Source organism: Aulonocara sp. 'chitande type north' Nkhata Bay, linkage group LG7 (assembly GCF_057382095.1).
Source record: "Aulonocara sp. 'chitande type north' Nkhata Bay isolate Kocher_YH1m ecotype deep benthic linkage group LG7, A_spYH_male_GT1.1, whole genome shotgun sequence".
Taxonomy (NCBI): Eukaryota; Metazoa; Chordata; class Actinopteri; order Cichliformes; family Cichlidae; genus Aulonocara; species Aulonocara sp. 'chitande type north' Nkhata Bay.
The window spans coordinates 21807607-21824678 of NC_141350.1; the positions used below are offsets into that span (position 1 = coordinate 21807607).

The following is a 17072-nucleotide window of genomic DNA, read 5'->3' on the forward strand; positions in this document are numbered from 1 at the left end:
TTCACACTGAACTGTAGAGCTGCTCCAAGGCCCGGTGTGAGATAAATAAGAATTATTTAAACTGTGAATCATCCAAAGGTACTCTAATCCAACAATAAAAAATGTGGAGCAGAAAATTAGCATAATGGGTCATCTTTAAGCAACTGCAATGCTTGCATTCAGTGTTGCAGAGCTGCTAGTGCAGATACAGGCTTTTACACTTGTATTTGAATGCATATCTCATCTCAAATGCACATCCTGTCATTATCATCAGCAGATGCATTCATTAATATATCTGTTATCTTGTTAATATAACAAGCTAAAATCTTCTGATTGTTCGGATTGTGTCCTTCAGCTCTGTTTTGAACTGTGGTTAAATATTGACCTTATGTGTCGTGTTCCTGAGTAACAAAAACGTTACATTTATGTCTCCACTGTACTTCACTGTTTGTCTGATGATTTTACTATGAAACATGTTCAACATACCCAGGATTTATTCACTTTTCTGGCTTTCCCACCCTAAAATCAGAACTGAAGGCAGCAGTCAGACAAAGGTGATCGATAAATGAACCCATGATTTCCCAGTGTAGTTTCTATAAGAGGAGGTGTGACATCATATGACCAGTCAGAAACACAGAAGGGGCTGCTGCTAGCAGAGCAGCTAATTTTTAATTTTTTAATTTTTTTTTTTTTTTACACATAACTGTAATGCACAAAGTGCTGTATGATATTCTGAGCTTCAAGCACTTTAGACAGTGAGATGGGAAAAGAGATGGTATACCCGTAACTCCAGCATATCTGAAACCAGGAAGGAAATCTGGTAAAAATACTGTGCAAGATAAGACTTGTGAGTATCATAGCTCTACCTTTAAGACACGGGACAATCTGATAGATTACAGTAAATGACTGTTTAGATGTTCAGCCCAGATTGCTTTTAACAGTCTGAGAGCCAAAACAAATCAAGGTTCATTTTGTATTCAGTAGTAACTTGACCAACAATTTGATGACTGCTAAGTTGCGCACGTAGGGAAGTAACATGTGAAACAAACAGAACTTAAGAACGCATTCTCAGAAAATCATCGCAATTCAGGTTTGTTTTTCATGATGTTTGCAGAAAAGGTTATTGAGATTGGTCCAACTGATACGGAGAAATGGGGTACAGACATCTATATAGATAATACACCATTTAAAATGAATCTTGGGTTAAATCTGAAGTTTCTAGCACCGCTTCAGCACATACAGTTTAGGTGCAGGGGTCAGTTCTATGTTTTGGCAGAGACGCCTCCTTTCACGCTGACGTTTCAGAGCACGTGTGCCTTTCCTGTTTCTCGATATTTCTCCGACATGTTGCTCTGACAGACTTACTGGTGTCGGCAAAAGTCTAAGGACTGTCCTTATTTTCCTACAGTAAATAGTTGTCCATGTGTAAGACCTAAAGCCCTTTCCCAAAGCTTTTCTGGAGCCAGGAAGCTTGTTTATGTTCAGTGTGGATTTGAGTCGAGTCGTTTTCCATGACTAATCTTGTAATTACAGCGTTAAAAGTTGGTTTGGTGTGTCTTGGGCTTCTTGGAGGACCTGCCAGAAAGCTTCCTGTTTTGGTTGAGTTGTGTGTTTTTTGGCTTTTAGCCAAACTCTGGATCAACTGCCTGTCCAACCCGAGGTATTCATCCCCGTGAAACAATTCACCTGAATCAGTTCTCATAACAACTTGCACCTCAGGAAGCGCAAACTGGCAGTGCAAGCGTTCATCCGCTTTAAAAATAAAATAATAAATTCTCTTGAATACAAACATACTCTCACCAGTCCTGCCAAAATGATGATAACGCATCTCTCTGCAATACACAGATGATCCTCACTAGCAACTTAATGCAGCACAGGCTTGTGAACGTGCTCAGTCTTCACATTAATGGTCTACAGAGCATAAAGTCAACCTTCTGGAAAAATGTAAACTAAATGGTGTTTTTGTCACTTGTGATTTGTTGGGAGACGACTAAAGGCCACAGCCCTTCAGCTTGAGTGGCATATTGGGATAGGAGGGTGTAGAGGAGGGTGTTTAGAGTGTGGCTGAAATGTCAGAGGACAAGAGCGTTGGCTTTCAAAACAAGCTGGCATTTCCATCAAGGGCAGACTGTCTGAAAGGGAAGATGGAAAAAGAAGCCTGCCTTGGCATCTTGCTCTCTCTCCCTCCATCTGTGTCCTACCTGTTGACCCAAATACAGTCGGTATCAGTTTTGTTTCTGTGGAATCGACATGCTCTATTGATGAAGAGTCTATGACCAATTTTTATAGATTACGTAACGATTATTTAAAGAAACTGAGTAACCTCCAGTTAGAGGGTCCTAAAATTTTACCCACTATAATGCACTGGCACATTTCCTGTGCACAGCTAAGCACAAATAATGAGACGAGCAAACAGAGGGTGTGTGCAGCAGACATGAACAGGCATAATACGCTTTCTTTTCCATTGCTCTGTAGCTCTGTACATCAGGTCGTGGGGGTAACCTGTTTGGTCTGCAGGGAAACTGTGGCACCTCCCTCTCATGAAAGGCACATGCTTGTTTGATACATGTGACTGTTCTGTTGCACATGACTTGGATATGTGTGTATACTTGCAAACAGATCAGTCCATCTGATGCATGTTTAAGAGAGAACGTGTCAGGTTTCACTGGCAATCGGGGACAGAATTGAGTCAGGCGCTGTTGCATAGCTGTCTACCTAAAGTTTGACGCCATGAGGACCGGGAGCCCTCCCCGTGTCCCAGCCCAACTCTGGCAGCGCCGGCCGTCTGCCAACGTCTGGTGTGAGATGCACGACTGTAACTCGAAACGCAGACCATGCTTGTTTCCGAAAGCCATGAAGGCTATTTGCAGAGGTGTTTACAGATCATGCGCTTATTTATGATACATTCCCTCCACTGCATGTGGTGGCTCTTTGAAGCTGTAATAAATCATCGGCTTTAATTCTGTCAGTGACAGACTCGCTGTAAACAAACAGCCCGTGGAGGAGAGTCCATGAACTAGAGCTCAATACGAGCAATTTAAGAGTTTGTAGCTGGTTTGCATCACATGATTGATATTCAGACATTTGTGATTTTAATTTACTTTGAATTAGGGCTGGGCCATATCACATACCGTTCACGGTAATACCGGTATAATGTTAGGCAATGATAAGAAAATGAAATATCGCGATAAAATCTGGGTAAAACGCGCATGCGCAGTGCCTTTGTTTACATATGCACATGGCGGCGACGCTGAATGAGAAGAGCGTTTAATGAAACGGATGAACCAGAATTGGTTTGTAAAAATGCTGCAACTTCAGTGGTGTGGAACTGGTTTAGCTTTCGTCCATCAGATACACAACAAAGCACTATTTTTGGTAGAGCATGCTAGTGGGCCGTTGTTATTACCGTATTTTTTGGAAAATACGGCACACTTAAAATCAATCCTTTGAGTTTTCTGAAAATCGACAGTGCCCCTTATAATCCCGTGTGCCTTATGTATGAATTCTGATTGTGTTTACTGACCTCGAAACGATTTTATGTCGTACACGGCGCTCGGAAATTTGTCAAATGTTTCAGTACGACTTTGCTAAGCTACAAAGCCGCACAGCTTGATGGATTGTCGGAGCATTACGGCTATCGTAGGCAGGAGCCTCGCGGAGTGATACGTACTGTGCTTCAACATAATATTACCGTATTGTATGTGTATAACCTTTTTAAGTTTTGTGGATATTATACATGGTTATGCTGAGGATATGTTGGACAATTTCCACTGGAAATGCCTTTTGGTTAAACTGTCAACAAGGAATTTACATTTGCACTGCAAATTTTTTATATAACTTTAATGCACTTAAAAAAAGCTGCTTGTGTAAGTGAAAATACATTCATGGGTTTTGTTTGTTGTTTTTTTTTTGCACTAATAAAGTTGTGGAGTTGTAAAGTATTTTGTGTACAGGGAGTGCAGAATTATTAGGCAAATGAGTATTTTGTCCACATCATCCTCTTCATGCATGTTGTCCTACTCCAAGCTGTATAGGCTCGAAAGCCTACTACCAATTAAGCATATTAGGTGATGTGCATCTCTGTAATGAGAAGGGGTGTGGTCTAATGACATCAACACCCTATATCAGGTGTGCATAATTATTAGGCAACTTCCTTTCCATTGGCAAAATGGGTCAAAAGAAGGACTTGACAGGCTCAGAAAAGTCAAAAATAGTGAGATATCTTGCAGAGGGATGCAGCAGTCTCAAAATTGCAACGCTTCTGAAGCGTGATCATCGAACAATCAAGCGTTTCATTCAAAATAGTCAACAGGGTCGCAAGAAGTGTGTGGAAAAACCAAGGCGCAAAATAACTGCCCATGAACTGAGAAAAGTCAAGCGTGCAGCTGCCAAGATGCCACTTGCCACCAGTTTGGCCATATTTCAGAGCTGCAACATCACTGGAGTGCCCAAAAGCACAAGGTGTGCAATACTCAGAGACATGGCCAAGGTAAGAAAGGCTGAAAGTCCGACTCAGACGCCAGCAAGGTGGAGGTGGAGTACTGGTTTGGGCTGGTATCATCAAAGATGAGCTTGTGGGGCCTTTTCGGGTTGAGGATGGAGTCAAGCTCAACTCCCAGTCCTACTGCCAGTTTCTGGAAGACACCTTCTTCAAGCAGTGGTACAGGAAGAAGTCTGCATCCTTCAAGAAAAACATGATTTTCATGCAGGACAATGCTCCATCACACGCGTCCAAGTACTCCACAGCGTGGCTGGCAAGAAAGGGTATAAAAGAAGAAAAACTAATGACATGGCCTCCTTGTTCACCTGATCTGAACCCCATTGAGAACCTGTGGTCCATCATCAAATGTGAGATTTACAAGGAGGGAAAACAGTACACCTCTCTGAACAGTGTCTGGGAGGCTGTGGTTGCTGCTGCACGCAATGTTGATGGTGAACAGATCAAAACACTGACAGAATCCATGGATGGCAGGCTTTTGAGTGTCCTTGCAAAGAAAGGTGGCTATATTGGTCGCTGATTTGTTTTTGTTTTGTTTTTGAATGTCAGAAATGTATATTTGTGAATGTGGAGATGTTATATTGGTTTCACTGGTAAAAATAAATAATTGAAATGGGTATATATTTGTTTTTTGTTAAGTTGCCTAATAATTATGCACAGTAATAGTCACCTGCACACACAGATATCCCCCTAAAATAGCTAAAACTAAAAACAAACTAAAAACTACTTCCATAAACATTCAGCTTTGATATTAATGAGTTTTTTGGGTTCATTGAGAACATGGTTGTTGTTCAATAATAAAATTATTCCTCAAAAATACAACTTGCCTAATAATTCTGCACTCCCTGTAGTGTCAGTTATATCGTTATCGCAAATTTTCAAATGTATATCGTGATAAATACTTTTGGTCATATCGCCCTGCTCTACTTTGAATTGTGGTAACAGGTTTGAAGCAGTGAAGAACTTTCTATATATAACCATGCAGACCACTGAGTCTCAGGTTAAAGGCCACAGTGTTGCAGTCAGGCTGTTTCTGCTTCTGAGTTTGATGCAAATATACAAAAACGACTGTAGGAGTTTCTGTTAAGCTATGTTTAATTATGTAATTTAAGTTTCTCTTTTTTCCAAACCTCAAAGAAATGTTAAAACTTACTTTATTTGGCCACATGCATGAGAACCTATATGGGGAAAACGGTATAAAGGCAAAGTTCAGTTCTGGGTTTCTGGCGAAGCACCATCTTTACAACTAGTTGCACCCAGAAACTGCTAGCAACCTCCAGTAATCACATGTCAGAATTCATTCTTCCATAGCAACCACTGGTTGCCAGGGTGCTGCAGACCAGACTCTATGCCTGTGTGACTGAGGCCTTACTGAATGAAGAGAAACTAGCACAGCAAATATCAGATGACCTTGAAGTAGCTCATTATAACAGCGTGAAGTACAGTAGAAGGACACTGGTGACACTTGTTGGGAAATGCTTGTTGTGCTTGCAGTAACATGACCTGTCACAAGCTGATTTCATTTATACCGACTGTGTGAGGAGCCTCAGGAAAAGACAAAAGCGTTGCTAATATTTGGTTGCTGTAAGTGAGACAAATGCAAAAATGTTACCACATTTATATCAGGCCTGTTCAACTCATTATTCTGCTATATTTTATTATTTCTTTAGCTTTTAATTTGTAAAGTTAGTAAAGCAATGTTTATAGCAGCATCAGGCATAATTCTTCACAGTGAAGATTATAGCTGATGGATTTTTACACTGATATCTGATCAGAAGTTGGAATGAAGCGTCCTCATTTTTAATGAGCCTAACATCTCTGAGGTAGAATACGTTTTTAAAAAAATTAATAAATGTCAGCAGTGTCAGGTTTTCCACATTCCAGTGTGTCTACTAAGCGTGTTGAGTAATTAAATGCTGAATCACACTTCACAAGGCTTTCCAGTAACCACTTCTCGCCCCTGGGCAGCAGGTTTGACATCCCTGGCTTTAAATGGATCCAACAAACGAGCGGGCAGTATCGTGCTAAATCTCGTTCTGCGAGCTTGTTGCTACAGGTGCTTCATAGTTGCTAGTTATATGAACATGCTTAATGAAGTTAAAATAAGGTGTGTGTGAAGTAACAAGCTAAGAGGTTTACATCAGCAGTGGATCATTAGCCATTAGTCATGAGTGCCCAAGTTTCACTTCTGTCTGTCTGAGTTAGAGATGCCCTGCAGTGTTGTAAGTGCGTGAAAGCATTCCCATAAAACTTCATTTATCTAGCTGTGGTCTTGGTGATTAGTCACTCTGCAGATTTTAATAATGCACTCTGGTTTCTCCTCATTCGCTGATGGTTTCTGTTTTGCTCTGTCAGGTATAAGGGTAGATCGAAGAGCGCCAGTCGTTTCCATCCAGTTTAGTTTGGCAGGTTTGCAGCTCTTCATTTAAGTTTCTGTGAAGTACAGTCACAGTAAACAAGAACTTTAAGGCAGGAAACATATGTCTCGAAAACATTTCCATCTCACTATTTTGTGGCAGTTGTAAAAATTTATACAAAATTGTTTTGTTTTTTTTGTTTTTTTTAATTTACACGAGTATTGAAAAATGTTTCTCCATGCTTCTCTCTGCAGTTCCTGGTTAGGGGGGTCTCTGATGCCATGCTCCATCCCTCAGGCTCCGGGGCCTCTGTGGTGCTCCTGATGCCCCTCACCCACAGCTGAAGATCCCGGGTGGGCGAGGGACGGTCAGGGATCACTCTCTCGGCGTGCTACTGCACAAGGTGAAGGTCCTCAATATTTCACACAGAGCTATAGTCCAATTTTGTAAATCATCTTCTCCACATGTGGCCACTCTAACCAACACACATGCAAAGTGGTGCCATAATGCAGCGGTCCCCAACCCCCGGGCCTCGGACCGGTACCGGTCTGTGAGTCGTTTGGTACCGGGCCGCGAGAGTTGAGGCTCAGGTGTGAAATGTGTGGTTTTCAGGGTTTTTATCGGTTTTCAGCGTTATTTTGTTATCGTTTTTATCGTTAACTCTGTTTTCCTGGGTCTTTTCACGTGTGTTATGAATAAATCATCTTTTTTTTCAGTACCGGTACTAGTTTTATTTTGTTGTATTTTCCCGCGACACCTTAAAGGCCGGTCCGTGAAAATATTGTCGGGCATAAACCGGTCTGTGGCGCAAAAAAGGTTGGGGACCGCTGCCATAATGCATGCAAAATATCAGCCTCTTAATGCTGCTGTGGTGAGAGTCCTACATTAGTCATCAGGGTCTTTATTTCAGATTAAATTGGGTTTAATAAAACTGAATGGGGTTTAGGGGGTAAACACTGGGGGAAAGGGTTGGCACGTGTTGCTGTAATTCACTATAAGCTTTTCTGTCATAACTGTTAAGTGCTTCACCGCTCAAGGTCATTTCTGACTCACTGAGCCAAACACAGGAGCGCCTGTCTAACGAGTTATACCCTCATTTCCCAAAGTTGTTTTATTTAAAGCTAAAAAAAAATCCTTTAATCTGCTCGTCTGCACCTGCAGTGGATTTAACAAAATTATTGTAGTCCTCTCTCCCCCGGACATGCTCAAATGGTATGTTTGCCATGCAGAACACAAAAAAGCACCCAAGTGAAAATGTATACTTTTATAGCTGTCTCATATTTGTGAACTTCTTGGGTGGGGTTGCACACAAACTCACAAACAATAGAGAGGAAACAACAGTGTTTGTGTGTATGTCAGGTTGCTCCCCAGACATGTGACTGACTCTCAGGAGGATTAGAGCTTTAGGATCAGGCAGATCAGTCACAAACTGTCATTAACATCTTCATCTGTGCAGAGTGTGCAGCCCTTTCTAATATTACTGCTTCAGCAACAGCACAGAATGCTGAACGCGTTCACACTTTCACTTCTATTTCGGCACACGAGAGTCATGCATGACTATTTAGAGTGACGCTGCTGATCAAAGGTCCTGAAATGGACAGCATCTTGTGAAGGGCAGCTATTAAAAAACGAACCAAGACTTTACCTTTGCTGTTTGCCATGCTTTGGTTTAGTTTCAGTTTCATGAAACAAAGATCTGTGCGCCACTAACTTGTTGGTAAAGACAAATGGTTTGCTAGTTCACAGAAGATCACACTTGTCTGCTGCTTCTTTAACCACTTCCTCTTTAACTGGTTTCATTTCAGCACAGTTCTCAGACAGAGAGAAGTCTTCTTCAGACTTTTGCCAAGCTTTCAGCCTCCTGGCATGTTTACACTTGCTGCTTCACCCTCGCACCAAAAGTGACACCACAGCTGGAGGCGTGTGCTGCAGTTTGATGTTTCAGCTTTCGTTCACCCCTCAAACTTTCAAAACGTTGGCATGCACAGCCAGGATAAAGATGTGTACGCGTGGATGTGATATTCCTGCTAGAACTCAGATTCCCAAAAAAACAGAGTAGGAGCTTGAAAATATGCCCCTTTATGGAGGAACCGGGTGGGGGTGGTGTTTGTGTTTATTGTCCTTAGAAAGTGTATCATATAGCATCTCACTCTGGTTTCACAAAGCTGGATTAGGATCTATTCTAAATCTCTTCTTCCTCCCTGTGCCTCCAGGATGAAAAGTTAACTGTGACTCAGGCCTCTTCAGTGAGTGGGAGCTCTACTCTGCTCCGCTTCCACTACCAGCTGAGCGAGCGCCGCTCAGCCGCCTGGGATACAGCTCTATCAGGAGACAGCCTCTTTCTGGAGATTCCTGCTGGACCTTTGGTGGAGGGCAGCAAGGAGGGGTAAGTTCAAGAGGGATATTGTTAGAAAAGCACAAAATGCCAGACCTGACCAACACTGTTCTTTGACAATAAAATGTGACTTTAATAAAGGAGAACAGAGTTTATAAGACGATCTTTTAAGTTCCAACTTTCCTCATTTTATTGTGGTTTAATAAGAAGCCACCCTGCTTTTTATTTGCTGTTGTTAAAACTCTAAACTGTCTCATCAGGAAGAAATTTCTGAGTCATTTTCAGCTTTGCCTCAGATGTGTAGAAGCATTTTAAGCATAATGCAAAACATTGTTTTTGCCTCTTCCTATTCCACTTTTAGTTTCAATGGAAGTTCAGGTTTAAGTTTGGAGGCTGGAGAGAGGAGAGTTTGGGTCCCTCACAGGACACATTTTTCTACATTTGTTATATTTGAATTGTTAGTTATTGTTGGAAACTACAAGATTAGGTTCATTAACCTGTCATTGTTTGTGTTAGAGTACATTTTCTGGCATTTTCGAAACAATTTTTCTTGCTTACTGAATACAAAGTCATGACATGAAAAAACTGGACACTGTTAAGACAGAAATGGCTTTTGTGAATCTTTCATATTTTACCGAGTCCAGCAGAAAAACGAGCAAAACACAAGCTCTTCTTCTTCTGGAGTTCTGGGTCATAAAGCTGCTTAAATGGGACATTTCTTATGTTGGTCTAGTTTTAGAAATGTTGACATACTGTCCCAGTGTTCTCCACCAGAGCAGGTTTTATGCCAGGATGTAAGTTGTTTATGAGAAGCTATTTATCATGGTGCTTCAAATCTATTACAAATTAAAAGGCTGTGCTAATAAGTTTCTGCTTTTAGAGCCTGGCTTTGTGTTTGTCTGTAATCAATGGTGGGACAGAGTAACCTTGCCTGGTGCAGGCACCCTGCCAGTCCTAAAAACAGCCAGCTTTGCAGCTGCCACTGCATTATTATGTAAAGTTGCAGTGCTTATATAAAAGAGGGGGGGGAAAATATTCTGTGCGTCATCCCCGCTCGTCTCTTCCCTCGCTTAGCGGCTGACTCTGTATCTCTGTGTTCATGTCATCCACAGGCTCACCGTGCTGCTTGAGTTTGCAGAAGAGAAGCTCAAAGTTAACTACGTCTTCCTGTGGTTCCATAAAAACAGAGAGGATCGATGTAAGAGCTCCTGTTATTTTAAAATGCACTTCCCTTGTTCTTTCTGAAGCACGATTTGCCTTTGCCAACCACTGTATACTGATGCAGAGACCTTATCCAGGTGTACAGCCAATAGTAAGAGTGTATAAATACAGTGCTAGTATTCATACGCTATCAGTGCTACTAGTTTTTTGTGTATTCTTAACAGTTACACGTTTGGACAAAGATAACAAGAGTAAATACAACATTTTTAAATGGTTTCATTTATTAAGGGGGAAAAAAGCCCCCTATGCTTTGGTATGATCTTAAACAGGCCACTCAGTGTGGTGGATCCGAAACAATTCTGCAAACATCAGTGGGAGAAAATTCCTCCACAGCGCCATAAAAGACTCATTGCCAGTTATCACAAACGCTTGATTACAGTTTTTGTTGCCAAGGGTGGCACAGCCGGTTATTAGGATTAGGGGACAATTACTTTTTCACACAGGGCCAGGTGAGTCTGGATGACTTTTTGGCCTAAATAAATGAAATCATCATTTACTGAGAGGTGCTTATGCACAAAGACTGGACCACTTAGAGTCAAGGTTAACACTCCAACTCAGATCATTTAATATTTGCAGTTCCATTATATTTTCCTATATTAGAAAAGTATTAAAGAAGGAATCTGAGCTAGAATATGAGGCTGGTGTGAGTCTCAGTGTAAATAAAAAGGAGACCTTATCATATGTTGGTTTGAGCAGTATATCCCAGCTCCTTAAAAGATACAAAAACTACTTTTTTGAGGTTTTCTCCAGTGAATTATCAGAAAAATGGATAGAATATCCAGTGTTCCTGTGTCAGATCTTTAAATGGAGCAGTGTTGCTATTGAAATAAGATAGATAGATAAATAGATATAGACATAGGAAAAAAAATGAGATGTTTAGCTTCACATTCTGAGACGTGGAGTTGGCACAAAATTGATTTGGTTGCAGTTTTTAGGGCTTAAATGTTACCTCAACAAATACACTGAGCGTTCTCCCTCATTTCCTCTCCAGTGTCCATCATCAAGACGTTCCACTACATGGGCTTCGAGATGGTGAAGCCGGGTAACCCCATGGTACCTGCCCGGCCTGATTTGGCCTTCATGGTTTACTCTCTGGAGAACAGCAGCAGCTCTGACGAGGAGTGACTGTCACATTATCCCTGACGCCTCCCTTTCCCACCCTCACCCCCCTCTCCTCTCCTTTCCACCGTTTTTATTTCCTCTTCAAACAATCGAACCTGCCTCAACTTTCCCTCTGACACACCTCTCCTCCCCCTCCTCTACGAGGTGTCACTTTTTTTTTTCTTCGTTTTTTTTTTCCTTAGACTTATTTTAAGGAGGTGTTCAGGAGCGGCAGCGTGTCTGTGCGAGAGAGCGCAGACACTGCTGCTTCACCCTCCTATCTCCCCTTCTCTGAAGATAAACGTATTGTGAAGAAGCAGCATAGCTTGAACTAAGTTGTCACATGCAACGTGGGGATTTTTTCTTTCCTTTTTTTTTTTTTCTTTCCTGCTTCCTCTCTCGGCCACATTGTTTATGCTGCGGTTGACAGGACAACCAACTGCTGGACATCCAGGAGAATGTTAAAGTTCAACATATCTCTCCTGACAGCTTGTAACGTTGCAGAAAGGAGACTTTGTGTTTTTGTGTGCTGTTTATCTTAAAGCTGTGTTGATGGGGGAAGCCTGGGGTGTGGTATGGTTTTACTTTATAATATACACGATGATCTGTTACATTTAGCATTAAACACATGTAAACGTTTCTTTAATCTTCCTCAAATGTGTCGAGGCATCATTCCAGCACGTCACTCACACTTCTTCTTTTTTTTTTTTCCTGCTCTAAACGATTTAGCTACAAATGTGGAAACACTCTGTTAGTGTTTGCAGTAAGAAGCAGCGAGCCTGTTCAATGCCATCGCCTTCACCTCTCCCCCGCCCACTAATTATGTCAGTGAGTTGCTAAGAAGCTGGAGAAAGAGACGGCTTCACTTCACAGAAGCAGATCCTCACAATTTGCGATGACATTTAAGTCTGAGCGTCCTGGTTTTCATAGAACGTGACGAGCAGCCATAATTTGTGCGTTTTTTTTTAAGACGTAATTGTCAAACAAGCTGAGCAGACTCGTGTCAGGCATTTCTGATCTGGAGATGTCACATTTTGAGAACAGAACAATCGGCTTTGTGACTCAAATATGATAAAGGTGCAATGAGAGGCCGGAAATGACGCTCGTTCAGTCCCGCAGATTCTTCAGCACCGCCTAAAGTGTTGATCGAAACTGGGTTTTCAGTGCCTCAAGATGAGAGTGCGAATGCTTCTTACACTCAAGTCTTATTGAAGGAATGTGTCCATTTTTCACCCCAGTTTCAGACGCATGTTGTGTGAGAGGAACGTTAGCTCGCCATCGGGGTACAAGCAGGGACTCTTCAGGTGCTTATCCTATATGCAAGAACGGTTAAAAGGCAGGCGCTTTTAGTTTTTATTTCTTTTTTCCATTTCAGACTTTGGTTTTATGGTTTTAAGTACTCTGAATAAAACGCCAAAGAATTCAGTTTGTCTGCAGTCAGTTCAAATCCAGCTAATCTGAACCTAGCTTGTGTTTATGTAAAGCAATATTAACCTACATTCCCCACGTCAGCCATACTTCCTGTAACATGACCGTCTGTCCAGTGTCTGGGTGAGATGGGGCAGGGCCTTGTTTTTGTTTTGTTTTTTCTTCTGTGTTCACATCATACCAGTCTTTATTGCTACTGATTGAGCCCTGACTATAAGCTGTTAGGAAATGTCTATATGAAGTTTTCCAGAGGTATATTTTTATGTATATTTCTCTATGGTGATAGTTTTAGGGTTTTACTTTTTGTTCTAACTAGTTGGCAACCATCCAATGACAATCCGCACTTGTATTTCATGCAGGGGGAATCAATAAAGGTTGTTAACTGAAACATGCTTCCTGTTTTCTTTCCTTCAAAGAAACACACATTTTGCTTGCAGAGATGTTAAAATAGGCCATACAAAACATGGATGTTTACTGAAGATATGATAGAAATGATAGAAAAATCTATGGGGAAAAACACCAGTCACTAGTTTAAAGTTATAGTGCGTAAAACCTGAATTTGACTGAATTTGATAAATTTAGCTCATTGTTGGTATGAGAAAGGTGGATTTTATCTTGAGGCAACTGTTGTTGTGATTTGGTGCTATATAAATAAAATTGGTTTGAATCTTTTGCACATTTTAGTTGTAACAAGTGGTTATTTGACTTAATGGCGCCTTTCTGTCGTCTAGAAGCAGCCACTCAAAGAACAGCCGCTCACTGGATGTTTCTCTGTAAAAACCAGAGATGATTGTGCTGGAAAGACCCAGCACAGATCAGCAGTTTCTGAAATATTTGGACCAGAGCCACAGTCGGTCACTTAAATTGCCTTTCTTCCTCATTCTGATGCTGTTTGACCCTCAGCAGGTTCCCTTGACTGTGTCCACATGCCTAAATGCACTGACTTGCTGTAATAGTATAAGCAAAGAAACGCTGCAGAGAAAACAGACAGGAGGCAAGAAGAGCTTTTTAATGTGTGAAACCTTCGTGAACACCGAGACAGTGCAGTGATGAGGCTGATCTGAGCAAGTGAAAGTTTGTTTTTGTTTGTGTTTTTTAATCAGCTGTCAGTAGTTTCAGACAGCCACTGTCACATACACTTATATCCTACAGATCACTGTTGACTCCTCACCAAAAATCGCTACCAGCTCTCAGGTCAGTTGATCAAGAGGACTATTTTCAGCTGTGGTGGGCCTGAGCTGCAAAATACAAAACACTTCCTAAAGCAGAAAACTCAACATTCTGATCTTCACTTTCTTTTCTGTGATAGATTTTCACCATAAGCACAGTAATCTCTGTGAGCTGAACGCAGGCTGTTTCATACATCCAGTTTCAGTTATGTTTCTCACTTCTGTATCTGTATGATGTCAAAAACAGGAGATATCCCTAGCACAGATCTCAGCCACACGTCTTTGGGGGAAGAGTGGCCCATCACACCCGCCATCCCCACCTTCTGTTTGTGTTGGGCAGCCAATCGAGGGAAGCAAAAGGGCTCAAACAGAGGATGAGCTGATATTATACCCTATAACCAGCTGTAAGACTCCCAAATTAACCTCTACACTCCTGTATAGTCTACAAAGTTTTTTCTGTGTGTTCATGTTTAGCTGCTGCTTGAGGCACCATTTAAGTGCTCGTGCTCTTCCATGGCCGACAGCAGCTCGCATGTTAAAATAAAGCTGTGTCACTAATCCCCTGCACTAAATGTCAAGAGGCAGGCTGTCCCCTCCTGGCCTTAATCTTATGTTGGCTTTACGTAAAGTCACCTCAGATGGAGGCAAGTAAGTGGTTACAGCATCAGCTGCACTCACAGCACTTCTCAGAAGCTGCCCATGTACCTGCGTCCTCCCATCTCGGTTTCCAGCACTGGGTAGCGAGTTAAAGTCAGACAGTGGACAGCTAATCCCTTCAGAAAGCATTTAAACTGATGCAGATCGGATGTTCTAATAAAATCTGCTTTTCTGTGCTTCTCTACTCTCACCACTGCAGACAAAAAATACACTTTTTATCAGCTGTTCCGGCCCTTTCTGTCACATTAAGTGATCTTTTTTTTCTCAGTACTTTAAGGGACTAACTGTCTAAGTTTAGGCTCATAAACCTTATATTTATTATCTAGGACTCTTGTAGAGTAGCTTTGCATGATTTGCAGATCAAAACAAGAACTGTCCGAGACCGTGAACCTCCAAGGCTGAAAATTCACTGTGCACAGGAGTGTGTTTATGAATTCCTGGATCTTGTTGTGTGGATTTGCATTAATGTGTGGCATTACTGAAGAACATCAAGATAATGACTTAAATGTTCGTTTTTGTGCTGGCAAAAAATGTCCAAATACTGTAGCTCCAGGATGCCGATGCAAAACTAAAACACTTCCAAGTTCCAAGGCCCCCTTTTCTAAAACTTTCCATGCACATTCTGATATATCTTTTTTGGTAGGCCAGGGAATAAAATGGGACATACGTAACTTATTTTAGAGCCTGTTCTCCAAAACTGCTCTCTTGCTGCAACCCAAAGGCAGCCACGAGAGTAGCAACAGTGACTAAAAAGCTGCAAAGCTGCAGGATGACAGCCTAAAAGATACAAACATCACTATAAAGCTGACTCAAGCTGCAGACTTAACTGATAAATGTCTGGAGGTTCAACAATATTATATCTTCATTAGAGTGTGACTGCCACATATCGATCACAACAAGGAATGCCACAACCATCACGTCCTGATCGACCATCTCTTATCCAGTCTAAACGTAGCATTTCCCCATTTAGCAAATATGAACATATCATTCATTGTGTAATTGCCATCTCCCATTTCATAGCAGTTTAAAGTATCCATTACAACATTCATGCAGAATACATTATGTCCAGCTGTGTTGGCCTAAGACTGAATTTGCTTTAATCCCATATTGATTTTAACTGTAAATCCACATAAATCCTAATAAATGAAAAAGCTAAAGAAGCTTTTAATGCATCTGAAAGACTAGAAAAAAGCACTTGGGTCTAAAAGGTGACAAACAATCCAGGCCATCATTATATAAAGTTAAGGACTTTATATAATACTGATAACGATTATTAAAAACAGGTTAAGTAGCGTTCATCACCTGATGTGTATTTTGCTTTGTAATCTGACACGTGCATCATTGACCCTGGGTTTTATGTCTGTACTTAATATTTGGTTCTGACATGTGTTTCATTGTTCTTAGTTATTCTTTATTCCTGTTGATTCCCGTGTTTATGGCGTTAAACAGTAAATGGACTCATTCTCCAATGGATGCATCAGAGAGTAACTTGGGGCATGCAGGCTGGAGCAGAGCCAGAGTTCAAACTACCAACCTTCTGATTAATAGCTGACCTGTGCCACCTCATGAGCTACAGCCACCCCTCGTTCCCTTTAAATTTTGTATTCTTTGTATGTAGTACAAAAAAAGCTTTAGTTATGATTGTATTCTAAGTTTAGTTTTAGTTATTGCTGCTTTATGAAATCTAGTTACTTGACTTGAGTTGCAGTTTATACTGAATTCCTCGTGTTTCAGTTCATTCTACTATGTTTACTATGTTTTGTCAAGTCTACTTGGTTGTTTTTTCCTGTTCAGTTACTTCCTATTTTATTTTGGTGAGTCCTCAATCTCTTGTGCTTTGCTATAAGTTTTAGTTTTTTTTGTCAGTGGCATTGGTTAGTTTCCACTGTTTCCACTGTTTCCCTATGTTTCCATTTTCCCTGATTACGTCCTGTGTATATAAAGCTGGTAAACTTGTGTTGACTGTTAACTTTAGCTCATGTCTGTTTTGAGTTCTGCTGGTTGTTTCTTGGGTTCTGCTTTCTGCTGAATTTAATATAAACATGCTGATGACAATAGCGGCTCCTAACGCTTGCATTACCACTGGGCTACTTTGGATTTCACCTTCCACATCTTGTCTAGTTAGTCCTTCAGTCCCTGGTACTTCTCAGTCTACTTTCCTTGTGATGCTAATGTCAGCTGGGATTCCTCATCTATCTTCTCCTCCATGTCAATCACCTCTCCCATAAGACCTTTGCCCTGTTGTTGGATGTCAGAAGTTTTGCTGATGGGTTAAATCTTGGTCAGTAAAGGTCCACAGGCTTAAACTGCCTTTTTACAGCAAGGAT

The 17072-nt window shown here is 41.2% G+C and overlaps 1 protein-coding gene across 1 annotated transcript; it reads left to right on the forward strand.

Annotated features, from left to right (window-relative positions):
* The first annotated feature begins 2709 nt into the window (after window positions 1-2709).
* oaz2a (ornithine decarboxylase antizyme 2a) lies at window positions 2710-13312 on the forward strand. Its single transcript, XM_086302737.1, is given in 6 exon segments — window positions 2710-2777; window positions 7089-7155; window positions 7157-7237; window positions 9048-9220; window positions 10282-10367; window positions 11382-13312. Coding segments are annotated over 6 exon segments (609 nt in total). The 3' UTR covers window positions 11516-13312.
* Window positions 13313-17072: the final 3760 nt, after the last annotated feature.